The following is a 27,276-nucleotide window of genomic DNA, read 5'->3' on the forward strand; positions in this document are numbered from 1 at the left end:
GACAGAAAAAAACCCCGGGGGCCTCTGATGCACCACCCAGTGGCTGCTGAGTCCCAGGGACAACATCCTGGGATAGAATGGACTTGGAGTGGACTCACTGGTGCTGCTCCCCTGCAGCTTCAATCATGAGCAGCACTGGAGATACAATGATAAGACACACAGTAGGGTCACTAATGGGCAGTGGGGGAAAATCGCTTGAGGCTGACTCACTTCTTACCTGCATACTAAGCCGTGTTTAAATCGCTCCATTGCAGGGTTAACTGACTCCACACCAGTCCAAGCACGGAACAAATAACTGGGTAAAAAGCCCAAATTCCCCACACTGACCAGAAGGTCACAGATTCGACCCCAGTCTGTGCTGAGTTAGCTGATCTCAGGTGGGTCTTAGTTGGGGAGTGGCAATTGGCCTCATTATCCGTGGGCTGGATAAAACAATAATCAGTTGTGGATCCTGCTTCCGATCGCTAGCCAGTACGTGTGTGTGTTTGTGCGCACATCCAGATGTTAGGTGAGGCTGGGTTGTGATGCCTTCCAGGGTCGAACAACCAACTGACACTAACTCTCTAGGCTCACACATGAAGGGTGGCCCCTGGGTTCGGGTCAGGTCAGGTAGTTAAGACGGGTGGCGGTGCAACTGTACCCCAGAAAGAACTGATGCCCTTGGGAGAAAGGGGAGAAATATTGTGGGAGTGGAGGTTAGAAACTAAACCTCCCCAGTGACTGGTCTGCTGAAGGGTGAGTATCCCTGCACTTGGCCCACTGACCAGGTGACACTTGGCTGCTCCAGTCATGGGACCGACACCTTGAGAAAGCCGTCTTTGAGGTGAGACTGAACTGAGGTGGCTGATTGTTGAGACTGTGTCAGCAGACACTCACGCTCTCCTCTCCACCCTGACCAGTTCAGAAATAAGGAAAACTACAAATTATTATAAATCTGTAATAAAAACAGGGAGTACTGAATACACAGCAGGGCCTCTATCTGAAACTTTAACCTGTGCTTCCTCTTTCAAACCTGACTGACCTCCTGTGTATCTCCAGCATTTTCTGATCAATAAAGAACTGTCTGTCTCTCTGATTAAACATCATCTCAGCATGAAGGAGATGTCCCTTAGTCACACTGCAAGGTGTGGGCGAATGATAGATGACTCACGAAGGTAGTCTTACCCCATATGTAGCAAGACCTGGACAACATCCAGGCTTGGGCTGATAAATGGCAAGTAACACAAGTGCCAGGCAATGACCATCTCCAACAAGAGAGAGTCCAGTTGCCTCCCCTTGACATTCAATGGTATAACCATCACCAAATCCCCCACCATCAACATCCTGGGGGTCACCATTGACCAGAAACTCAACTGGACCAGCCACACAAATGCCATGCCTAATGGAGCAGGTCAGAGGCTGGCTATTCTGCGGCGAGTGAATCACCTCCTGACTCCCCAAAGCCTTTCCACCACCTACAAGGAATAAGTCAGAAATGTGAAGGAATACTCTCCACTTGCCTGGATGAGTGCAGCTCCAACAACACTCAAGAAGCTCGACACCATCCAGGACAAAGCGTGATTGGCGCTCCATACACCACCTTAAACATTCACTCCCTCCACCACCGGCGTACCGTGGCTGCAGTCTGTACCATCTACAAGATGCACTGCAGCAACTCGCCAAGGCTTCTTCAACACCTCCTCCTAAACTCACGGCCTTCCCTCACCTAGAAGGATAAAGGCAGCAGGCACATGGGAACACCACCGCCTCCAAGTTCCCCGCCAAATCACACACCATCCTGACTTGGAAATACATCGCCATTCCTTCATCGTCGCTGGATCAAAATCCTGGAGCTCCCTCCCTAACGGCACTGTGGGAGTACCTTCACCACACGGACTGCAGCGGTTCAAGAAGGTGGCTTACCACCACCTTCTCAAGGGCAACTAGGGACAAGTAATAAATGCTGGCCTTTCACCTGCGCCTCAAGGGACTGGGAAGCAGTAAGCAAGAAGTGGTGGCAGAACCCTCCTCCGTGGGAGTTAACTGAGCATGCTCCCTACAGCGTGAGTAAATGAACTGCCTCAGGTCGACAGTACGGGGAGCAACAGAACAGCCGCTCATCTGAGCGGGACAGTATCTTAAAGGGACAGTGTCGCAGGTGATAGTCCCTGTTGGATGATACCAATTCCCACTTGTATGTAGATGTTTTAAGGAAGCACTGTTACTTTTAATCAGAGCGCACTGTCACACTGTGTGACTGAGGGTTGGGGTTAAAGGAAAGCTTCCCTCACCGATGCGGGTGGAAAAGGCGGAGCCAGGTATGGGGGTTGGCTCCAGGCTGGTCAGGAAGCTGCCAGCTGTTCTTCCTGATGAAATGAACGAGGACGACTGGTGCAGGAGTCCTAGGTGCGGCTTCCTCTCTCCGAGGTCGGACCAGGTACTGCAAGAGCTCTCCAAGCTAAAACAAGGTGAAAATAAGACAAGTCACGTTAGCAAGTATCGGTGTCCATGATCTCCCCCACACTGTGTGAGGGACCAATACAGGCCCTGCCATCGATACTGTTCTCCTTTGCTCTTAGCAGCTGGCTCGAGTGTGACTCGCTGGCCCCTGGGAGGTGGACCCTCTCCTCTCGATATGGGAACACAAGGCAGCCACTAGGGCTGGTTCCCCCATCGGACACTCCTGGGGAGCACCAGTGACCAGAGGGAACGCTGGTCGCATCATGTAGAAGGTCAGTGTCTTTATAGATAACACATGGTCCATGTGATCTCCTGAATTGGTTTCCATCGCCTGAAGGGATCGCAGACTATGTTCTCGTTAAGCTGCGCAGGCACACAACAAGCTTGGAGGTGCCGCGCAGTAAAAGAAACCAGGATTCCCATCACTATATTGATGAGCGGGTGTAAAAACCACAGAACAAGGGAAGAGTTCCATCATTCCTTTTCTTCTTTCCTTTCTTTATCTTAATTTCTCTTTTCTCTCTCTTTCAGATCAATAGAGTGATGGGAATCCCAAATTTAGTTGCTGATTCCTTGGTGTTTCATCCATTCCAATCAAAATTCAACATTCCAATCGAACCCATTTGTTATTGCACAGGGTCACTCGATGCGTTTTATTGCGTTGTGTTCTCTAGCGTGTAGGAGCCCACTCTTGCGGGACTGATGACGTTGCGAGTGCCTGCGCGGCCGGTTTCGTTTACTGCGCGGCTCCTCCAAGCTTGTTGCACGGCCGCATGTCCGGGCAGCTTAACGGGGACATTGACAAGGAGGCAATGGGGGATAGAAATCTGGAAAAGACATGGCAGCCGAGGCTAAGCATAAGAGTAAAAGATTGTCTCAGTAGAGGGCAGTGAGAGAGGTGAAAACCATAAAAGATGCAAACATCTCTAATAAGTCTCCCCTTAACCTTCTCTGCTCTAAGGAGAACAATCCCACCTTCTCCAATCTCTCCACATAACTGAAGACCCTCGTCCCTGGTATCATCCTGGTAAACCTCCTCTGCACCCTCTCCAATACCTTGACATCCTTCCTAAAGTGTGGTGCCCAGAATTGGACACAATACTCCAGCTGAGGCCTAACTAGTGATTTATAAAGGTTTAGCATAACTTCCTTGTTTATGTATTCAATGTTCCCATTTACAAAGCCAAGTATCCCATACGCTTTCTTAACGAGCCTTATCAACTTGCCCTGCCACATTCAAGGATTTGTGAATATGCCCCCCCCAGGTCTCTCTGCTTTTGCACCCCCCTCAAGAGAATACCATTTAGATTATGCCGCCTCTCCATGTTGTTCATCCCAGAGTGCATCACTTCACACTTATCCACATTAAATTGCATCTGCCGTGTGTCTGCCATTTCACCAGTCTGTCTATGTCCTCCTGAAGTCTGCTACTAGCCTCCTCACTATTTACTATGTTGCCAAGTTTTGTATCATCCACAAACTTTGAAATTATACTCCCTATACCCAAGTCCGGGTCATTTATATATAACAAGAAAAGCAATGGTCCTAATATCAATCCCTGGGGGGACCCCACTGTATACTTTCCTCCAGTCAGAAAAACATCTGACCACTACTCTCTGCCTTCTATCCATTAGCCAATTTCGTACCCAATTTACCACCGTCCCTTTAATACCATGTGTTATGTTCCGAATAAGTCTGTTATGTGGTATTTTATCAAATACCTTTTGAAAGTCCACATCTACTGCACTACCTTCATCAACCCTCTCTGCTACTTCAAAGAACTCAATCAGGTTAGTTAGACATGATTTGCCTTAACAAATCCATACTGGCTGTCCCTTATTAATCCATGCTTCTCCAAGTGAGAATTAATTTTGTCCTTGACAATGGTCTCTTGTGGTTGTCCCATCACGGACATTAGACTGATTGGCCAGGTTTATCCCTCTCCCCTTTTTTGAACAGGGGTGTAACATTAGCAATCCTCCAGTCCTCTGGCACCACTCCTATATCCAAGGAGGATTGAAAGATTGTGGTCAGAGCTTCTGCTATCTCCACCCTAGCTTCCCTCAGCAACCTAGAATGCACCCCATCTGGACCGGGCGACTTGTTAGGTTTGAGTGATGCCAACTTATTTAGCATCTCCTTTCTGTCTATTTTTTAACCTATCCAGTATCTCTACTCCCCCTCCTCTACTGCAACATTAACTTCATCCTCTTCTTTTGTGAAGACAGATGCAAAGTACTCATTCAGTACCTCAGTCATGCCCTCTGCCTCCACAAGAAGATTTCCTTTTTTGTCCCGAATTGCTATTGATCCCAGGGTGCTGAGAGAGGCTAAGGAGGAGATCTGTGAGACATTGACAATCATTGCACGGTGGCATAGTGGTTAGCACTGTTGCCTCACAGCGCCAGGGACCCGGGTTCGAATCCGGCCTCGGGCGACTGTCTGTGTGGAGTTTGCACAGTCTCCCCGTGTTTGCGTGGGTTTCCTCCGGGTGCTCCGGTTTCCTCCCACAGTCCAAAGATGTGCGGGCTAGGTTGATTGGCTATGATAAATTGACCCTTAGTGTTAGGGGGATTAAATACGTGGGGTTACGGGGATCGGGTGGGATATGTGTCGGTGCAGGCTCGATGGGCCGAAATGGCCTCTATCTGCACTGTGGGGTTTCTGTGATTCTGTGATTGTGGGGGTGGGCGGGTCACTGGGCACTGCAGAGATACCAGTAGATTGGAAACAGGCTAATGTGGTGGCCATATTCAAAGAGAATGACAAAACAGACCCAGGCAATGACAGACCTATTAGTCTTCCATTCCATGTAAAGTAATGGAATCAGGGGTCATCTTGAGGATCATCTGAACAACATTAGCCTCATTAGCAGCAGTCAGCACGGTTTCAGAAGGGGAAGGTCTTCCTTGTCCAACCTCCTTTACTTTGTTGGGGAACTGACAACCCAAGTTGACTGTGGCAAGCTCTATGACAGTGTACCTCGACTTCCAAAAGGCATTTGATAAAGTTCCACGTGAAAAGGCTATGAATTAAACTCATAGATGTGGGGATTCAGGGTAAGCCCTGGGAATGGATAAGAAACTGGCTGAAGGGTAGAAAACAACAAGTGCTCATTGGAGGGGTTATGTCAGAGTGGGGGGCAGAGGGGGGAGTACCGAGTGGGGCAGAGGGGGGAGTACCGAGTGGGGCGGAGGGGGGAGTACCGAGTGGGGCGGAGGGGGGAGTACCGAGTGGGGCGGAGGGGGGAGTACCGACTGGGGCGGAGGGGCGGACACAGGATGTGGTGCTGGGAATCCCGACTGTTTCTAATTTACAGCAATGACCTGGATTCAGAAACTCAGTGGTCTGATTTGCAGATGATAAACAAACTAGGAGGTAAAAGCCTCCAACCTCTCTCTTCCTCCTTGCAGATGCTGCTTAAAACCTCCCTCTTTGACCAAGCTTTAGCTCACCTGTCCCAATACGTGGGTTGGTGCGGTGCCAACACTCCTGTGAAGGGCCTTGGGGCATTTTACTAGGCTATATAAATGCAGGTTGTCGCGGTTGTTGAGGAGCAGTGGAGTCGGAAGAGGCAGCTCAGAATGGACAGACTGACTTGGACAAAATATGTGAGTGAGAAGAATAGGAGATGAAATTTAATGCAGACAATATTAGAGTTACACATAGGAAGGAAAAATAGATGGCGCACGCACTCCATGAATGGTGTTGAAATAGCGAAGGGTAAAGCTGAAGAGAGACCCAGGAGTCTTGGCCAATTTGATGCTAAACATGTCCAACCAATGCAGAGCAGCTTTCAACAAAGCCGATAGGATTTTGAACCACAATAGCCGGAACAGTAGAATGTGAGTCAGAGGATATAATGACCAATTGTACAGAGCTCTGGTCAGACTGCACCTTGAATACTGCGTCCAGCTCTAGACACCAAGGAACAAGAGAGACATTCGAGCGTTGGAGGCAGTGCAGAGAAGAGCCACAAGGCTGGTCTCCAGTGTCGGGAGGCTGAGGTACGATGAAAGATGGATGTCTTACTAAAGTTGTACAGGGCCTTGGTGAGACCACACCTGGAGTACTGTGTGCAGTTTTGGTCTTCTTACCTAAGAAAGGATACACTTGCTATAGAGGGAGCGCTGCGAAGGTTCACCAGACTGATTCCTGGGATGGCAGGACTGTCGTATGAGGAGAGATTGGGTCGACTAGGCCTGTATTCATGATAGTTTAGCAGAATGAGAGGGGATCTCATTGAAACGTATAAAATTCTGACAGGGCTAGAAACATAGAAGATAGGAGCAGGAGTAGGCCATTAGGCCCCTCTAGCCTGCTCCGCCATTCATAGAAACATAGAAGATAGGAGCAGGAGTAGGCCATTCGGCCCTTCGAGCCTGCTCCGCCATTCAATGTGATCATGGCTGATCATCCAAATTCAGTACCCTGTCCCTGCGTTCTCCCCATATCCCTTGATCCCTTTAGCCTCAAGAAATATATCCAACTCTTTCTTGAATATATTTAATGAACTGGCCTCCACCGCCCTCTGTGGCAGAGAATTCCACAGGTTCACCACTCTCTGGGTGAAGAAATTCCTCCTCATTTCAGTCCTAAATGGCTTACCCCTTATCCTTAGACTATGACCCCTGGTTCTGGACTCCCCGGCCATCAGAAACATCCTTTCTGCATCTAGTCTGTCCAGACCTGACAGAATTTTATAGGTTTCAATGAGACCCCTCTCAATCTTCTAAACTCCAGTGAGTATAAGCCCAATTGACACAATCTCTCCTCATACGTCATTCCTGCCATCCCAGGTATCAGCCTGGTGAATCTTCGCTGCACTCCCTCCATGGCAAGAACGTCCTTCCTCAGGTAAAGTGACCAAAACTGCACGACATCCTCCTCACAGCATACCCTCCCACCCAGCTTTGTGTCGTCTGCAAATTTGGAGATATTACATCCAATTCCCTCATCTAGATCATTAATATATATTGTGAATAGCTGGGGTCCTAGGACCGATCCCTGCGGTATCCCACTAGTCACTGCCTGCCACTCGGAAAAAGACCCGTTTATTCAAAGACTTTGCTTTCTGTCTGCCAACCAGTTCTCTATCCAAGTCAATACCTTGCCCCCAATCCCATGTGCCTTAACGTTACACGCTAATCTCCTATGCGGGACCTTATCGAAAGTCTTCTTAAAGTCCAAATACACCACGTCCACTGGTTCTCCCTTATCTATTTTACCAGTTGCATCCTCAAAAAATTCCAGTAGATTAGTCAAGCACGATTTACCTTTTGTAAATCCAAGTTGACTTTGTCCAATCCTGTCACTGTTTTCCAAGTGCTCTGCTATTACATCTTTTATAATGGACTCTAGCATTTTACCCACTACCAATGTCACGCTCACGATGTCTATAATTCCCCATTTTCTCTCTACCACCTTTTTTGAATAGTGGGGTAACATTAGCTACCCTCCAATCCATGGGTACTGTTCCAGAGTCTATCGAATTTTGGAAGATGACCAGCAATGCATCTACTATTTCTAGGGCCACTTTCTTAAGTACCCTGGGATGTAGATTATCAGGCCTTGGGGGATTTATTGGCCTTCAATCCCATCAATTTTCCGAACATCATTTCCCTACAAATACTGATTTCTTTCAGTTCCTCCCTTTCATCAGACCCTATGTTCCCCGACATTTCTGCGAGGTTATTTGTGTCCTCCTTTGTGAAGACAGAACCAAAGTATATATTTAATTGGTCAGCCATTTCTTTGTTCCCCATTATAAATTCCCCTGATTCTGACTGCAAGGGACCTACGCTTGACTTCACCAACCTTTTTCTCTTCACATATCTATAGAAGCTTTTACAGTCAGTTTTTATGTTCCCTGCAAGCTTACTCTCATATTCTATTTTCCCTTTCTTAATTAATCCCTTTGTCCTCCTTTGTTGAATCCTAAACTGCTCCCAATCATCAGGTTTGCTGCTTTTTCTGGCCAATTTGTATGTCCTCTCCTTGGATCTTATGCTATCCCTAATTTCCCTCGTTAGCCACGGTTGAGTCACCTTTTTTGTTTTATTTTTATGCCAAGCAGGGATGAACAAATTCTGTAGTTCATCCATGTGATCGTTGAATGTTTGCCATTGTCTATCCACCGTCAACCCTTTGAGTGACATTCCCCAATCAATCCTACCCAATTCGCGCCTCAGACCATCGTAGTTTCCTTTATTTAAATTCAGGACCCTAGTCTCTGAGTCAACCAGTTCATTCTCCATATTAATGAAGAATTCGATCATATTATGATCGCTCTGACGCAAGGGGCCTCGTACAACAAGATTGCTAATTAATCCTTTCTCATTACATAATACCCAGTCTAAGATGGCCTGATCTCTGGTTGGTTCCTCGACATATTGGTCCAGGAAACCATCCCGTAAACACTCCAGGAATTCCTCCTTCACAGTATTGTTACTAATTTGGTTAGCCCAATCTATAGGTAGATTAAAGTCACCCATGATGACTGCTGTGCCCTTGTTGCACGCTTCTCTAATTTCCCTTTTAATGCCATCCCCAACTGAAGGGATTCGCAAAATTTCATATGTTCCCCCCCCCGAAGATTAATTGGAGTTATTAAAGAAACCTTGGATAGACTGTGTTTTAAAAATCCAGGGCCTCTCAAAATGGCTGCGGTCAGACACATGGCCAAAGGGCCTGCGGCATCCATATGGATTTTCTGATAGCTTCACAGACTGCATGTTTAATTTGAACAATGCAGTGAGGCAAGTTCAGTTGTATTCACACCCTGAGGCAGGTTATCAATTGTTTGCCTACACAATCTAAGTTCGGGCGGAGATAGTCCCAGTTGCTTGAGGAACATTCAGAACAATTGAGGAACATTCAGAACAATTAAGGACATTCAGAAAACAATGGAAAGGCAGTTGTGGTACTGATCGGTGCCATCAACGTAAATGGGCCAAAATCAAGGTCCTCTTGTCTTACGTTTTCGAGCCCAAATCGGACAATGGAACGGACTGATGAGGCGCGATAATGACCCATTGCCGAGAGGATATAACTGGGGCGGCCCAGCACCTCGCTCTCGCTCTCTTCACCTCGGCCCAGTGTCCTGTTTGTTTGCTAGCAACCAAGAAGGAAAACCATCTAGAAAGCATTGCAAGCACATTTCGATGGCAGCAGCGGGGCACAAGGGCCAGGCCTTTTCATCTGTTTCACCGGTGAGCATTATCTTTCTGGCCGTCACAAGACAACCTAGCTAGGTGTAAGGGTGGGAGTTAAAGGGGTATTACAAAATTGTGATTTTAGAATTTTTCCCTCGTTGTGTCCGTTTCTTCTCCCGTTAAGTGTAAAACTGTATTGCATCCATAGCGATTTCTTTTATCTTCTGTATAATACTGTTTTTCTTGTAGTGTTAGCTTTTCTAATTAATAAACATTGGTTTTCCTTGCACCAATCCACTGGTCTGTTTGTTTGTCCTTGTTACCACTCGATAAGTCCTGAGCTCAGAATTAGGAAGGGGAAAGCGATTCGCAACCGCACAGCGGGCAGGGCAGCTCAGGAAAACATAACTGGCTGACCTACAATAAGCCCCTGGAACAAAACCCCCTACACAACCTCCGCATTACTGTTTGGGGGTCTATATACCACTCCCACTAATGTTTTCTGCCCCTTGGTATTTTTCAGTTCTACCCATACAGATTCCACATCATCAGAGCTAATATCCTTCCTTACAATTGTGTTAATCACTTCTTTAACAAGTAATGCTACCCCACCTCCCTTTCCTTTTTGCCTATCTTTCCTGAATATTGAATACCCCTGGATGTTGAGTTCCCAGCCTTCGCCACCCTGGAGCCATGTTTCCGTAATCCCAATCAAATCACATTCGTTTACCTCTATTTGCGCAGCTAATTCATCCACCTTTTTACGAATGCTCCTCACATTAAGACACAAAGCCATCAGGCTTGTTTTTTTAACGCTCTTAGACCCATTAGAATTATTATTTACTGTGGCCACGTTTGATTTAAGCCGTTGATTTCTCTGACTGCCACTTTTGTTTTTCTCCTTCCTATCTTTTGCTTTTATCCTTGTTTCCCTTTCCTCTGTCCCCCTGCTCAAGTTCCCAACACCCTGCCATTTTAGTTTAAACCCTCCCCCAGAGCACGAGCAAACACTCCCCCTAGGACATCGGTCCTGGCCCTGCCCAGGTGCAAACCGTCCGGTTTGAACTGGTCCCACCTCCCCCAGAACCGGTTCCAATGTCCCAGGAATTTGAATCCCTCCCCCTGGCACCATTCCTCTAGCCACGTATTCATCTGAAATATCCTTCTATTTCTACTCTGACTAGCACGTGGCACTGGTAGCAATCCTGAGATTACTACCTTTGAGGTCCTATTTTTAAATTTACCTCCTAACTCCCTATATTCAGCTTTTAGGACCTCATCCCATTTTTTACCTATATTGTTGGTACCTATATGCACCACGACAACTGGCTGTTCACCCTCCCCTTCCAAGATGTTCTGCAGCCGCTCGGAGAAATCCTTGACCCTTGCACCAGGGAGACAACACACCATCCTGGAGTCTCGTTTGCGGCCGCAGAAATGCCTATCTATTCCCCTTACAATAGAATCCCCTATTACTATAGCTCTACCCCTCTTTTTCCTCATGTCCTGTGCAGCAGAGCCACCCCTGGTGCCAGGAAGTTGGCTGCTGCTGCCTTGCCCTGGTAAGCCATCCCCCCCGCATCAGTATCCAAAGCGGTATATCTGTTTGAGAGGGGGATGGCCACAGGGGACCCCTGCACTACCTGCCTGTGCCTACTACTCTGCCTGTTGGTCACCCGTTCCCTTTCTGCCTGTGCCACCTTTACCTGCGGTGTGACCAACTGATTAATTGTGCTATTCACGACGTCCTCAGCATCGCGAATGGTCCAGTATGTATCCAATCGCTGCTCCAGCACCGCAATGCGGTCTGCCAGTAGCTGCAACTGGACACACTTCCTGCACACATGGTTGTCAGGGACACAGGAAATGTCTCCGAGTTCCCACATAACGCAGGAAGAGCATACCATGGCACCGGGCTGTCCTGCCATGACTTACACTTCAATTAAGTGCAATTAAATGAAATCAAATCAATCCCACCAATTACACTACAGTTAAATGGTATACTTAAGGGCCCTGGTTTACAGCAGTCCCTGCTACACCACAGAGACTTTAGAAACTATAAACCACAGAGTAAAATTTGAAAAAAGAGAGAAATACTCACCAACCAATCACTTACCTGCTTTCTGGTGACGTCACACTTCGATTACTTTTTACTTCTCTCCTTCCCTGAGTTCGGAGATTAGTAAACCTACCTGGGTCTCTGGGGCCTTACTGTCGCCGCTCCGCGATTCCCACCGCCTCTCGCGCTGCACTGAGTCCTACCTGGGTCTCTGGGACCTTTTGTACTGCCGCCGCTCCACGATTCCCGCTGCCTCTCGCACCACACTGGGGCCTACCTGGTCTCTGGGGCCTTTTGTACTGCCGCCGCTCAGCGATTCCCGCCACCTCTCGCGCTGCACTGGCTAGACAGACTGGATGCAGGGAGGATGTTTCCCCTGGCTGAGGGGTCTAGAACGAGGGGTCACAGTCTAAGGATACAGGGTAGGCCATTTAGGATTGAGATGAGGAGAAATTTCTTCACTCAGAGGGTGGTGAACCTGTGGAATTCTCTACCACAGAAGGCTGTGGAGGCCAAGTCACTGAATATATTTAAGAAGGAGATAGATTTCTAGACGTAAAAGGCATCAAGGGGTATGGGGAGAGAGCGGGATATGGTACTGAGATAGAGGATTAGCCATGATCATATTGAATGTGTAGTGTCCGAGGATCAATAATACTCAGACTGCAGGAGAACAATAAAACAGGTATTTACTGAACAGAGAGTAATTCAAGACTGAAATACAGAAGCCTGCTATGGCTTTATATACAGGGGTGGTCACTGCCGGTACTGCAGTATAGAATCAATTCTTCTCTTAAAGGCATACACACAATTCCTCCCCTTTTAGATAAACAGTACATAAAATTCATTTAACAACTAAATAATAATTAATTACAATTACAATTTTCTCTGTACTATATACATCAACTGAAATAATCATTTATAAGTTCAGTCTTTGAGGAGGCTTCCTGATCCTGACTGGATAGCGCCTTTCTCGAGTATCCTGTTCTTGCAGCGGAGTTGATTCTGGCTCATTGTCATTGGTTGGTTCGTCAGCTTCCAATACCACTGCTTCTGAGGTAGACGCAATCTGTACTTCGGGTTGATTACCAGGTGTACCTGCTTGTGGTATGGGTTTGGCTTGTTCCTGTGACTCTAGAATCTGGTCAGCATGGCGTCTCACGATGCTCTCTCCAACGTCCACTGTGTACATTAATGGTCCCTGCTGTGTGAATATCGTTCCTGGCTGCCATTTTTCTGTTCGGTAGTCGCGGGCCAAGACTAGTTGCCCTATCTTGAAGCTCCTGGTTGGCTTCTCATTTATGTGCTGGAATTGCTTATCCTCAACATCTCGTCTTATGTTTGGTTTGAGCAAATCCAGGCGACATCTTAGCCTTCGGTTGAAGAACATTATGGCTGGAGCTTGGTTGGTGACTGCATGTGTCGCATTCCGGTAAGCAAAGAAGAAATTATCCACCTTGTGTTGAGTGGTATGTCGTCATTATGCATTGCCTTTATGGCCTTTTTAAAGGTCTGAACAAACCTCTCAGCCAATCCATTTGTGGCTGGATGATATGGGGCAGATGTGTAATGCTTCACCCCATTATTCCTCAGAAACCTCCGGAAATCCTCTGACACAAACTGTGGCCCATTGTCGGAGTAAATCTGTTCTGGCAAGCCATTCCTGGCGAAGATGGTCCGTAGGACTGCAATAGTTTTCTCCGTGGTGGTGGAGGACATTTTGATGACCTCTGGCCATTTCGAATGGGCGTCCACAGCGATTAGGAACATTGAGTCCATAAATGGACCAGCAAAATCAATGTGTACCCGTTGCCATAGAGATGAGGGCCACTCCCATGGATGTAGCGGGGCCTGTGGTGGAGTGTTTTCGACCTTCTGGCATCCTGTGCATCTCTTGGTCATATCCTCGATTTCTTTATCGATTCCCGGCCACCAGACAAACGCCCTGGCTAGGCTCTTCATTTTTACCCCTCCCAGATGACCCTCATGAAGCTCATTGAGTACTCTATCTCTCAACTTGGGTGGAATTACCACATCAAGGTCCCCCGGCACACTGACAGCTGTTCTCTCCTTGGCGAGAATGCTGGCAACAGTGAGTCGCCATGTGCTGGCCATCCCTTCACCGTCAAATCATAGACCCGAGAGAGTGTCGGGTCATTTCGGGTTTCCTTCTCTATACTAGAGTTTGTAGCAGGTAGACATTCGACTATGGTCGCATGGAATATCTCAACAGGGTCCACTGCAGGTGCTTCCTCTACCATAGGCAACGGTAGGCATGACAGCCCATCAGCATTTCCATGCTGTTTCGTACCCTTGTACTCTATGTCGTACTGATGTGCACCTAGAAAAAGTGACCATCTTTGCAGCCGTTGTGCCGTTATCACCGGAACGCCCTTCTTTGGGTTAAAAATTGAGACCAGGGGTTGATGATCAGTCAGTAGGGTGAATTTCTGCCCGTGCAGATAGTGATTGAACTTCTTCACCCCCCACACCAGGCTGAGGGCCTCCCTGTCAATCTGGGCGTAGTTACGCTCGGCTGAGGTTAACGAGCGCGACGCAAAGGCTATTGGCCTCTCTGAACCGTCAGGGAATTTGTGTGACAGCACCGCTCCGATGCCGTAGGGAGATGCATCACATGCCAACCGAATCGGTAGTGTTGGATTGTAGTGGGCTAATACTTCTTTTGAAGTGATTAGGCATTTACATTTCTGAAAGGCACGCTTACACTCATCACTCCATTTCCATGTTACTCCAGTTTGCAGTAGAGCGTTCAGTGGGTGCAGAATTGTAGATAAATTCGGCAAGAACTTATGGTAGTAGTTCACCAACCCGAGGAACGACCTCAGTTGCGACACATTTTCCGGTGCTGGAGCCTTGACTACAGCCTCAATCTTGTCCGGCGACTTATGCAACCCTTCCTCATCAATCATGTGGCCACAATATGAGATTTGTCTCCTGAAGAACTCGCATTTGGGGCGGTTGGCTCATAGCCCATATTCCTGTAATCTCGCGAGCACCTGCTCCAGGTTGGCAAGGTGTTCACTGTCATTTTCGCCCGTAACCAGGATGTCGTCCAAATAACACTGGATCCCCGGGATCCCTTGCAGGACTTGTTCCATCACCCTCTGCCAAATAGCCGGGGCTGATGCTACCCCGAATACCAGTCGATTGTACTGGTAAAGGCCTTTGTGAGTGTTTATCGTGAGGTATTTCCTAGATGCTTCTTCCACCTCCATTTGTAGATACGCTTGGGCCAGATCAATCTTTGTAAAGCGTTTCCCTCCAGATAGTGAGGCGAAAATATCTTCTATCCGTGGAAGTAGATATTGTACTGTGTGCAGGACTGGGTTCACAGTTACCTTGAAGTCCCCACAGATGCGAACCTTCTTCGGTTCCCCAGGCGTGCTGCTCAATGATTTCTTCATTACAGGAACGATGGGTGTGGCCCACTCGCTCCAGTCCACCTTGGACAGCACACCCGAACGCTCCAGACTCTCCAGCTCTGGTAAATTGCGAGGAGGAAAGCCTCAGGCTACAGGACGATATAAACGGGTTGGTCAGATGGGCGGAAAAGTGGCAAATGGAATTTAACCCTGAAAAGTGCGAGGTGATGCATTTTGGACGGACAAATAAGGTAAGGGAATACACAATGAGTGGTAGGACCCTAGGAAGTACAGAGGGTCAGAGGGACCTTGGTGTACATGTACATAGATCCCTGAAGGCAGTGGAACAGGTAGATAGGGTGGTTAAAAAGGCATATGGGATACTTGCCTTCATTAGCCGAGGCATGGAATATAAGAGCAGGGAGGTTATGATGGAGCTGTACAAAACGCTGGTGAGGCCACAGCTGGAGTACTGTGTGCAGTTCTGGTCGCCTCACTATAGGAAGGATGTGATTGCTTTGGAGAGGGTGCAGAGAAGATTCACCAGGATGTTACCTGGGATGGAGCGCCTCAGCTATGAAGAGAGGCTGGACAGGCTGGGGTTGTTTTCCTTGGAGCAAAGAAGGCTGAGGGGGGACCTGATTGAGGTGTACAAAATGATGAGGGGCATAGATAGGGTAGATAAAGAGGAACTTTTCCCCTTAGTAGGGGGGTCAATAACAAGGGGGCATAGATTCAGGGTAAGGGGCAGGAGATTTAGAGGGGATTTGAGGAGGAACTTTTTCACCCAGAGGTTGGTTGGAATGTGGAACTCAATGCCTGAAAGGGTGGTAGAGGCAGGAACCCTCACAACATTCAAGAAGCATTTGGATGAGCACTTGAAATGCCATTGCATACAAGGCTATGGACCAAATGCTGGAAAATGGGATTAGACTGGACAGGGATGGATGGGCGGCGCGGACACGATGGGCCGAAGGGCCTCTTTCTGTGCTGTAAAACTCTATGACTCTATGACTCTGCATCAACGGCTGGGCGGATCGCATAAGGTACCGGTCTGGCCTTAAAAAATTTTGGGTTTGCGTTATCTTCGATTTTTATCGTTGCCGTTACTCCTTTTAGAGTCCCAAGTCCTTGTTGGAACACCTCTTTCGCGTCAGTTAGAATTTTTGACAGTCGTCCAGGTGTGACGTCATCATCCTTTTTATCAGTCACAGTTAACGCCTGAATGGAATGCCAATCCAATTGTATTTTTCGGATCCATTCACGTCCCAGTAATGGTGGTCCTCCATCTGGTAGTATATATAGATACAGTTTCTGTGTTTCCTTGCCGTTGTATTCAACTGGCACCCTTATTTTTCCTCTGGGGTAGACTTTTTGCCCCGTATATGTCTTCAATACAATGGACGTGTCCTTCAAGGGTATGTGTGAGAATAGCCGCTCATAGTCTCGTCGATTCATGACAGTTAGGGCTGATCCTGTGTCCAATTCCATCTTTACTGGGGACCCTGCTATCATGAGGGTGACCCAAATGGTTCGGTGATCCTCCTTTGTGATCACGTTGTGTAACTTAAGACAACTTAGTCTCCTGCTCCCGGAGTCCTTATCACTCTCCTGATCTTCCGAACTACTGTCTGTCAATTTCTTTACTTTCTTGTACTTTTCCTTAGTAGTTCTTGTAGTGTTGGTTTTCTTTCCCGACCTGCAGACTCTTGCTATGTGTCCCATTTTCCCACATTGCCTGCATACTTTGTCCTTAACCCAGCAGTCCTTCTGATCATGGGTTGTTCTGCCGCAGCGATAGCACTTTTCTGCTCCATACGCCATTTCGTTAGCGCTGTATTCTTGTGGTTTCTGTTGTATTTCCGCAGCTCCCCGTGCTGCTGCTTCGTAGGATACTGCCACGCTGAAAGTCTGTTCTAGCGTCAGGTCCTTTTCCGAAAGTAGTCGTTTCTGGGTTCCTTCACTCTGGAGCCCGCAGACAAACTTATCCCGTAAGGTGTCTGCCAGTCCTGCTCCGAACTGGCAGTGCTTCGATAACTTGCGTAGTTCCGTAAGATAGTCAGCATTGTTCTCATCTTTGTGCTGGTTTCTTTTATGGAACTTGAATCTTTTTGCTATCAGCAGCGGTGTAGGGTTTAGGTGTTCCTGTAAGATATTAACAATCTCTTCAAAACTTTTCTCCATTGGTTTAGCTGGGGCAATTAAATTCTGCAATAGGCCGTACGTTCTCGCGCCCATCAAATTTAATAATACCGACGCCTTCTTTCCATTGGCCACCTCATTGGCATTGCAGTACACTTCAATTCGTTCCACATACGTGGTCCAGTCTTCTACCTCGTTGTCGAAAGCAGTGATACTGCCACTCTTCGGCATCTTGGGTGATTTAAAATGGCGCCTCCCACGCTTTTCCTTCTTCCCCAATGGAATAAAATGGCGCCTCCCGCGCTTTTCCTTCTTACCCTTGCTGCCACGCTGCTCCTGGCGTTCTACAGGGTGATGGCGGCGACCCGCGGCTTCGGCACGTCTCACTTTTCCTTCCCCGCATTCTATCCTCTCCACGCTGCCCTGTTCTTGAGCACCGACCGTGCCCTGTGCGCTCCACCCTCTCTCTCTCTCTTCCTCCCGACAACGCTGCACGGCCCCTTTGCAGAGCCGCTCGATCAAGCCCGAGCCCGCCGCAGTCCGGAAGGGTCAGCGCACTACCTGCTACCAGCACGACTTGCTGGAACACCTCGACTGGGGAGCCAGGCCCAGCTCTCCACAGCCTCCCCTGCAACTCTCTGATGGATTCCTGGGCGGTTGCCCGCGGTCGACGCCCGCCGTTCTGACTTCGACCTCCAAGAAGCTTCTCTTCAGGGAAAAGATCCCCATGAGGTGATGCAGTACTGCAGGTGAGTTCAAACCTGCCCGTCGCCAGTGTAGTGTCTGAGGATCAATAATACTCAGACTGCAGGAGAACAATAAAACAGGTATTTACTGAACAGAGAGTAATTCAAGACTGAAATACAGAAGCCTGCTATGGCTTTATATACAGGGGTGGTCACTGCCGGTACTGCAGTATAGAATCAGTTCTTCTCTTAAAGGCACATGCACAACAGAATGGTGGAGCAGGCTCGAAGGGCCGAATGGTCTACTCCTACTCCTATTTTTCTATGTTTCTATGAAAGACGTGAGAGAACAACAGAAAATGCTGGAAAACTCAGCAGGCCAGGCAACATCCGTGGAGAGAGAAATAGAGTCAACATTTCAGGTCGAAACACTTCATCAGGACTGAAAAAAACAGGAAATGAAACAGATTAAAAGGCCAGTTTGGGGGCTGGGAAATGGGGATGAAAGAACAAAAGAGAAGTGACGAGACATTAAGAGGTATTCAAAACCAGACGAGCTGGTGATAGGACTAGTGGAGACAAAAGGCGGCTCTAGATTAGGTGTGAAATGCGCTGGCAGAATGAGAGACAGCTGCCATGTGGGAGAGAAGAAAAGGGGGGGCCAAAACAAAGGTGTGGATAAAAAATATAAGTAAAAATGTAATAGGGGCCGAGGTTATGATCTGAAATTGTTGAACTCGATATTGAGTCCGGAAGGCTGTAAAGTGCCTAATCGGAAGATGAGGTGCTGTTCCTCGAACTTACGCTGAGCTTCCATGGAACAATGCAAGAGCCCGAGTACAGTGAGGTCTGAGTGGGAATGGGGCGGAGAATTAAAATGATAGGCGACCAGAAGCTCGGGATCCCCCTTACGGACTGAATGGAGGTGCTTTGTGGAACAGCGAGGGAGCAGCGGCTGTGGGTGAAAATAAAGGTCGGTGATTTTCAGGCCCAGTCGAGTAGCGGCAGCAGCGGGAGCGGCGGACCTACGAGGGAGCAGCGGCAGCAGCAGCAGAATTCGAGAGTGATATCACAGTACAGAAAGTGACGCCGGCGCAGGGGAAGCAGCTGATTGGGTGAGTATGGCCAGGTGAGTATTTATACTACTCTATAGTTTGACAGTTAAGGTTAATAGTTTATAAAGTTTAAAAGGTCTTAATTTTGTGGTTTATAGTTGCTAAGGTCTCTGTTGTGTAGTGGGGAGTGCTAGGAAACAAGGGCCCTTGAGTATATCATTTACTTGTAGTATAATTAGTGGTATTGATTTGATTTAATTTAATTTGAATTAATTAAAGAATAAGTCATGGCAGGACTGCTCGGCCCCGTGGCATGCTCCTCCTGCACTATGTGGGAAATCAGGGACACTTCCTGTGTCCCTGACGACCATGTGTGCGGGAAGTGTATCCAGCTGCAGCTACTGGCAGACCGCATTGTGGCGCTGGAGCTACGAATGGATACATACAGGAGCATTCGCGATGATGAGGACATCGTGGATATCACGTTTAATCAGTTGGTCACACCGCAGGTAAATGCTGCACAGGCAGGAAGGGAATGGGTGACCGCCAGTCAGAGTAGTAGGTGCAGGCAGGTAGTGCAGGGGTCCCCTGTGGCCATCCCCCTCTCAAACAGATATACCGCTGTGGATATTGTTGAGGGAGATGGCTTATTGGGGGAAGGCAGCAGCAGCCGATTTCCTGGCACCGTGGGTGGTTCTGCTGCACAGGACGGGAGGAAAAAGAGTGGGAGAGCTATCGTAATAGGGGATTCTATTGTAAGGGGAATAGATAGGCGTTTCTGCGGCTGCAAACGAGACTCCAGGATGGTATGTTGCCTCCCTGGTGCAAGGGTCAAGGATGTCTGGGAGCAGCTGCAGGGCATTCTGGGAGGGGAGGGTGAACAGCCAGTTGTCGTGGTGCATATAGGTACCAACAATATAGGTAAAAACCGGGATGAGGTCCTAAAAGCAGAATATAGGGAGTTAGGAGGTAAATTAAAAAATAGGGCCTCAAAGGTAGTAATCTCAGGACTGCTACCAGTGCCATGTGCTAGTCAGAGTAGAAATAGAAGGATATTTCAGATGAATACGTGGCTAGAGGAATGGTGCAAGGGGGAGGGATTCAAATTCCTGGGACATTGGAACCGGTTCTGGGGGAGGTGGGACCAGTACAAACTGAACGGTTTGCACCTGGGTAGGACCGGGACCAATGTCCTTGGGGGAGTGTTTGCTAGTGCTGTTGGGGAGGGTTTAAACTAAAATGGCAGGGGGTTGGGAATCTGTGCAGGGAGACAGAGGAAAGGGAAGCAAGGATAGAAGCAAAAGACAGGAAGGAGAACAGCAAAAGTGGCAGTCAGAGAAATCAACAGTTTAAATCAAACATGGCCACAGTAAATAATAATTCTAAAAGGTCTAAGAGTGTTAAAAAAACAAGCCTGAAGGCTTTGTGTCTTAATGCAAGGAGCATTCATAATAAGGTGGATGAATTAGCTGCGCAAATAGATGTAAACAGATATGATATGATTGGGATTACGGAAACATGGCTCCAGGGTGGCCAAGGCTGGGAACTCAACATCCAGGGGTATTCAATATTCAGGAAAGACAGGCAAAAAGGAAAAGGAGGTGGGGTAGCATTGCTGGTTTAAAAAGATTAACACAATAGTAAAGAAGGATATTAGCTCTGATGATGTGGAATCTGTATGGGTAGAGCTAAGAAATACTAAGGGGCAGAAAATGTTAGTGGGAGTTGTATAAAGACCCCCAAACAGTAATGCTAAGGTTGGGGATGGTATTAAATGGGAAATTAGAGATGCTTGCAATACGGGCACAGCAGTTATCATGGGTGACTTTAATCTACATATAGATTGGGCTAACCAAATTAGTAACAATACTGTGGAGGAGGAATTCCTGGAGTGTATACGGGAAGGTTTCCTGGACCAATATGTCGAGGAACCAACTAGAGATCAGGCCATCTTAGACTGGGTATTATGTAGTGAGAAAGGATTAATTAGCAATCTTGTTGTGCAAGGCCCCTTGGGGCGGAGTGATCATAATATGATCGAATTCTTCATTAATGTGGAGAGTGAAGTATTTGACTCAAAGACTAGGGTCCTGAATTTAAATAAAGGAAACTATGATGGTATGAGGCGCGAGTTGAGTAGGATGGATTGGGGAACGTTACTTAAAGGGTTGATGGTGGATAGGCAATGGCAAACATTTAAAGATCGCATGGATGAACTACAGAATTTGTTCATCCCTGCTTGGCATAAAAATAAAACAAAAAAGGTGACTCAACCATGGCTAACAAGGGAAATTAGGGATAGCATAAGATCCAAGGAAAGGACATATAAATTGGCCTGAAAAAGCAGCAAACCTGAGGATTGGGAGCAGTTTAGGATTCAGCAAAGGAGGACAAAGGGATTAATTAAGAGGGGGAAAATAGAGTATGAGAGTAAGCTTGCAGGGAACATAAAAACTGACTGTAAAATCTTCTATAGATATGTGAAGAGAAAAAGATTGGTGAAGTCAAGCGTAGGTCCCTCGCAGTCAGAATCAGGGGAATTTATAATGGGGAACAAAGAAATGGCTGACCAATTAAATATATACTTTGGTTCTGTCTTCACAAAGGAGGACACAAATAACCTCCCAGAGATGTCAGGAACATAGGGTCTAATGAGAGGGAGGAACTGAATGAAATCAGTATTTGTAGGGAAATGGTGTTAGGGAAATTGACGGGATTGAAGGCCGCTAAATCCCCAAGGCCTGATAATCTACATCCTAGGGTACTTAAGGAAGTGGCCCTAGAAATAGTAGATGCATTGCTGGTCATCTTCCAAAATTCTATAGACTCTGGAACAGTACCCATGGATTGGAGGGTAGCTAATGCTACCCCACTATTCAAAAAAGGTGTTAGAGAGAAAACAGGGAATTATAGACCAGTAAGCCTGGGTAAAATGCTAGAGTCCATTATAAAAGATGTAATAGCAGAGCACTTGGAAAACAGTGACAGGATCGGACAAAGTCAACATGGATTTACAAAAGGTAAATCGTGCTCGACTAATCTACTGGAATTTTTTGAGGATGTAACTGCTGGAATAGATAAGGGAAAACCAGTGGATGTGGTGTATTTGGACTTTCAGAAGGCTTTCGATAAGGTCCCGCATAAGAGATTAGCGTGTTAAGTTAAAGCACAAGGGATTGGGGGCAAGGTACTGATTGGATAGAGAACTGGTTGGCAGACAAGAAGCAAAGAGTTGGAATAAACGGGTCTTTTTCTGAGTGGCAGGCAGTGACTAGTGGGGTACCACAGGGATCAGTGCTAGGACACCAGCTATTCACAATATATATTAATGATTTAGACAAAGGAACTAGATGTAATACCTCCAAGTTTGCAGATGACACAAAGCTGGGTGGGCGTGTGTGCTGTGAGGAGGATGCCGAGAAACTCCAGTATGATTTGGACAGGTTGGGTGATTGGGCAGAAGCATGGCAAATGCATTATAATGTGGATAAATGCAAGGTTATCCACTTTGGTGGCAAAAATAGGAAGGCAGATTATTATCTGAATGGCAATAGATTGGGAGAAGGGGAAGTGCAACGAGACCTGGGTGTCATTGTGCACCAGTCGCTGAAGGTATGCATGCAGGTGCAGCAGGCGGTTAAGAAGGCAAATGGTATGTTGGCCTTCATAGCGAGAGGGTATGAGTACAAGAACAAGGATGTCTTGCTGCAGTTGTACAGGGCCTTGGTGAGACCACATCTTGAGTATTGTGTGCAGTTTTGGTCACCTTACCTGAGGAAGGATGTTCTTGCCATGGAGGGAGTGCAGCGAAGATTCACCAGACTGATACCTGGGATGGCAGGAATGATGAGGAGGAATTTCTTCACCCAGAGAGTGGTGAACCTGTGGAATTCTCTACCACAGAAGGCAGTTGAGGCCAATTAATTAAATATATTCAAGAAGGAGTTGGATATATTTGTTAAGGCTAAAGGGATCAAGGGATATGGGGAGAAGGCAGGGACAGGGTACTGAGTTTGGATGATCAGCCATGATCTCATTGAATGGCGGAGCAGGCTCGAGAGGCCGAATGGCCTACTCCTGCTCCTATTTTCTATGTTTATGTTTCTATGTTCCCAGCCCCCAAACTGGCCTTTTAATCTGTTTCATTTCCTGGTTTTTCAGCCCTGACGAAAGGTCATCGACCTGAAACGTTGACTCTATTTCTCTCTCCACGGATGTTGCCTGGCCTGCTGCGTTTTTCCAGCATTTTCTTTTGTTATTTCGGATTTCCAGCATCCGCAGTATTTTGCTAAAGACTCGAGAGACTTGGGCTTTCCATCCTGGAATGGAGGAGCCCTAGAGGTGATCTTACAGAGTTATACAAGATCATTCAGGGTATAGAAAAGGTTAACCTGTAATGTTATTTTAAATTATGCCGAGCCAGTAGAACTAGGGGACACGGGTTCAAACTAATAAAAGGCAATTTTAAGACGGATATCAGGAATTTCTTCATCACACAAAGAGCGATCAACCTGTGGAGTAAACTTCCAGGTAGAGGAGTGAAGGCAAAAAACCCTGGAACCATTGAAGAAACAGTTGGATGCTGCAATGGGGGATGGTAGGATCTCCCTGGATGGATGAAGATGAGCTGAATGGCCTTCCTCATGTGTAATTATCTGGTGATCTTACTCTTCTACTGCATCAGGCCTACGGTATTTCTGTGGGTTGTTGGTTCAGGTTTGGTCCACACCAAGAACTCGTGTTCTCATCCACAAGATCATTGGTCCAGACACACACAGAGAAAGTTCTGATTTTCTTGTTCTAAGAACAAGTCAGGCATCAAAAGGTTTCCCTGTTTTTTCACTCTGAATTTTTCAATTTCTTTCCTTTTATAATCTATTTCTTCCCCCTTTTTAATCTTTTCTCCATTTGCATTTAGAGTTACTCCTTTTTAAAAAAAATATAACGTGTCCCACTGTCTAGCAGCAGAAATGCCTGGGGTAACCCACCTCCCACTGCAGACGGCTGCCCCTTATCCAAGTGAGGATCATAGGATCTTACAGCACAGAAGGAGGCCATTCGGCCCATCGTGCCTGTGCCGGCTCCTTGGAAGAGCAATCCAATTAGTCCCACTCCCTCGCTCTTTCCCCACAGCCCTGCAAATTGTTTTCCCCTGCAAGTATTTATCCAATTCCCTTTTGAAAGTTGTTATTGAATCTGCTCTCACCGCCCTTTCAGGCAGCGCATTCACAACAACTCGCTGCGTAAAAAAAACATTCTCCTCATCTCCCCCTCTGGTTCTTTTACCAATTATCTTAAATCTGTGTCATAGAGTCATACAGCACAGAAAGAGGCCCTTCGGCCCATCGTGTCCGCGCCGGTCATCAAGCCCTGTCTATTCTAATCCCATTTTCCAGCAGTTGGTCCGTAACCTTGTATGCTATGGCGTTTCAAGTGCTCATCCAAATGCTTCTTGAATGTTGTGAGGGTTCCTGCCTCTACCACCCTTTCAGGCAGAGAGTTCCAGATTCCAACCGCCCTCTGGGTGAAAAAGTTTTTCCTCAAATCCCCTCTAAACCTCCTGCCCCTTACCTTGAAACTATGCCCCCTGGTTATTGACCCCTCTACAAAAGGGAAAAGTTCCTTTCTATCTACCCTATCTATGCCCCTCATAGTTTTGTACCCCTCAATCAGGTCCCCTGGTTACTGACCCTCCTGCCAGTGGAAACAGTTTCTCCTTATTTACTCTAGCAAAAGCCCTCATAATTTTGAACACCTCAATTAGATTTTCCCCTTAACCTTCTCTGCTCGAAGGAGAACATTCCCAGCTTCTCCAGTCTCTCTGCATAACTGGTTCCTCATCCCCGGCACCTTTCTGGTAAACCTCCTATGCACCCTCTCCCTCGTCCTTCACAAGTAGTTGGGACCTGGGCTGATGGACGGACACGGGGAGCTGAAATCCCTCCCCGTCCATTTCACTGAGAAGAAAAACCCGCGTGAACAAAACGTTAGCGGTAAAGTCGTCAACGGGAAGCATTTATCCCGAAATTTGCCACCACTTTAATCAAAGCCCTGACGTTTAGTCACACGCACGTCTCAGAGATGAGGTCCATCTCTGCCCTCGGAGAAAAACGCCCGCTGTCCGAGGTAACCTGGTCTGACGACCCGCCGTTCCGTTTTGCCTCCGCAGCGATGCTCCTCATGAGATCTTCATCTGGGAATGAAAGGCAACAGGAATACAAGAATCAAGAACTGAGTTGGCAGTCGGGCCACAGTTGCACTGCGGGATAACAAAGGCCAGTACTACTGATGGCGAGTAGTGCAAGGGTTGCCAGTGTGGTCCTGGCAAAACACGGCACCTCAAGGCCCTACGAGAGTCTGTGCCCCAATGAGCTGATCTTGCCCCACTAACTGGGGACAACTGGCTAACTTACTTTGACAGCATTCCTAACTGGGAGAGTACAGAGGTCATAGGGCAGGATTTCCAGTCGATATCAACAACAACTTGCATTTGTATACCGCCCTTAACATAGTAAAACGTCCCAAGGTGCTTCACAGGAGCGTTATCAAACAAAAAAATTGACACCAAGCAAAAGAAGGAGATATCAGGACAGGTGAACAAAAGCTTGGTCAAAGAGGTAGGTATTAAGGAGCATCTTAAAGGAGGAGAGAGAGGTGGAGAGGTTTAGGGAGGGAATTCCAGAGCTTAGGGCCTTGGCAGCTGAAGGCACAGCCACCAATGGTGGGGTGAAGGGAGTGGGGGATGCACAAGAGGCCAGAGTTCTCAGAATGCCGAGTTACTGGAAGAATGTAGGGCTGAAGGAGGTTACAGAGATAGGGAGGGATGAGGCAATGGAGGGATTTGAAAACTGGACCAACACCCCAGAGGTTGTGAGTTCAAATGCTGTCGTGTTAAGTTATGAATTTGAATTCTGTAAATCTTGTAATTTGTGAGCTGTCACTAAACAAAATGCTGCTGGATTGCTGTAAAAATCCAATTGGTTCACTGATGTCCTTCGGGGAAGGGGACCTGCCAACATTACCCGGTCTGGTCTACACGTGACTCCAATCCCAAACCACACCGTTGACTCTGAAGTGGAAGTTGTGGAAACAATCGCTAGAAAGCAGAAGGCCTAACACCACCATCTCATCAGGAGGCCTTCTCGGGGCACCTGGGGATGGGCAATAAATGGGACTTTTCCAGTATCACCACATCCCAGGAACAAATATTAAAAAAATAAGGCTGATGGCACCAAAAGTTGGGACAGCCTTTTGTGGGGTGGTGGGTATGGACAAGAGGTCCTTCGCCCAATGAAAATTGCCCTTATGAGGGTCAATAGTTCAAGAACAGGTAAACCAGGTGGTCTACCTGCAGGGTCATGACCATCCAGCAAGTAGTGATTTATGTTAAGACATTGGCCCGCTCCTTCAATGCCTATGCTAAACCCTCCGAGCGAAATAGTCAAGCGGGAAGAATTTTAGCCCATGTTCTTTCTATGAGGAAGTTGAAATGCATGACTGGCTGAGCCAGGCTCCTTGTAGCAGGAGTTAAGTTATGGGAAATCACTGGCACAACCAACATGGCCCATTTCGTGGGTAGCCTGTGCGCGGTACAGTTAAGAAAGCAGAGACGAGAACTTGCATTTATATAGCGCCTTTCACAACCTCAGGATATCGCAGCCAATTCAATGCGTTTAAAGTGTAGCCACTGTTGTAATCTGTTTATTTTATTCCCGTTGACTTCAATGGAGAGAGAGGTAAAATGGGCTGCCGATTTGCTACCACCCATTTTACAGTATCGCACAGTCAAAATTGAGAGGGAACGTTAGAGAGAGAAAGGACCTTGTCTCCAACTTGACTGCTGAGCTCACGTATGCAGTACGACTCAGGGAATGTGGTGTCCACATGGAAGTCAGTTTAAGAGATAAAGAACACGAGAGTCTGCGCCAGTATAGTATATCCCCAGCAGCCTTCCCAAGGATGAGGACTTTGAAGAGTTTAAGCACCTCCGTCTCCTATGCCATCCCAGCCCATGTAGCCAACCCCAGATTATCGAATGAGTTGACTGAACGCCTGTCTCGTTCGCTTACCTGATGTCGTCAGGTGGTTGTGTTTCAAACTCCTGCTCTCATAGGAGTCTGAAATGGAAAAGGAAAGGGGATCTTCATCCGAGGAGGAGCATGACTTCATCCCCCATTTGGGCAAAGCTTTCTTCCTCTTCAGAATTTTATTCCGGCTGAAGGTGGGATCGTGGTTCAAGAGGTCGGGGAGGTCGAATAGACTGTCATACGATGGCCAGCTCTTTAGAAAGCTGCTGGTTTGAAGGAGGAGAGAGCACAGCAATCACTGAAACAGCAATATTCAGTTCAAACAATCCAG

The 27,276-nt window shown here is 47.3% G+C and overlaps 1 protein-coding gene across 1 annotated transcript in view; it reads right to left on the reverse strand.

The window, feature by feature from the left end:
• pkd1b (polycystic kidney disease 1b) overlaps nt 1-27,276 on the reverse strand; it is a 157,133-nt gene that overhangs the window by 41,193 nt on the left and 88,664 nt on the right. The window contains exons 17-19 of the mRNA XM_085964089.1: nt 26,988-27,208; nt 24,991-25,111; nt 2,271-2,437 (exon numbers count right to left, since the gene is read on the reverse strand). Of these exons, the coding sequence (XP_085820215.1) occupies nt 2,271-2,437; nt 24,991-25,111; nt 26,988-27,208 (509 nt within the window). The remainder of the gene's footprint in view (nt 1-2,270; nt 2,438-24,990; nt 25,112-26,987; nt 27,209-27,276) is intronic.

This window comes from Somniosus microcephalus, chromosome 21 (genome assembly GCF_052327205.1).
Source record: "Somniosus microcephalus isolate GS21.2 chromosome 21, FLI_Smic_1.0, whole genome shotgun sequence".
Classification (NCBI taxonomy): domain Eukaryota; kingdom Metazoa; phylum Chordata; class Chondrichthyes; order Squaliformes; family Somniosidae; genus Somniosus; species Somniosus microcephalus.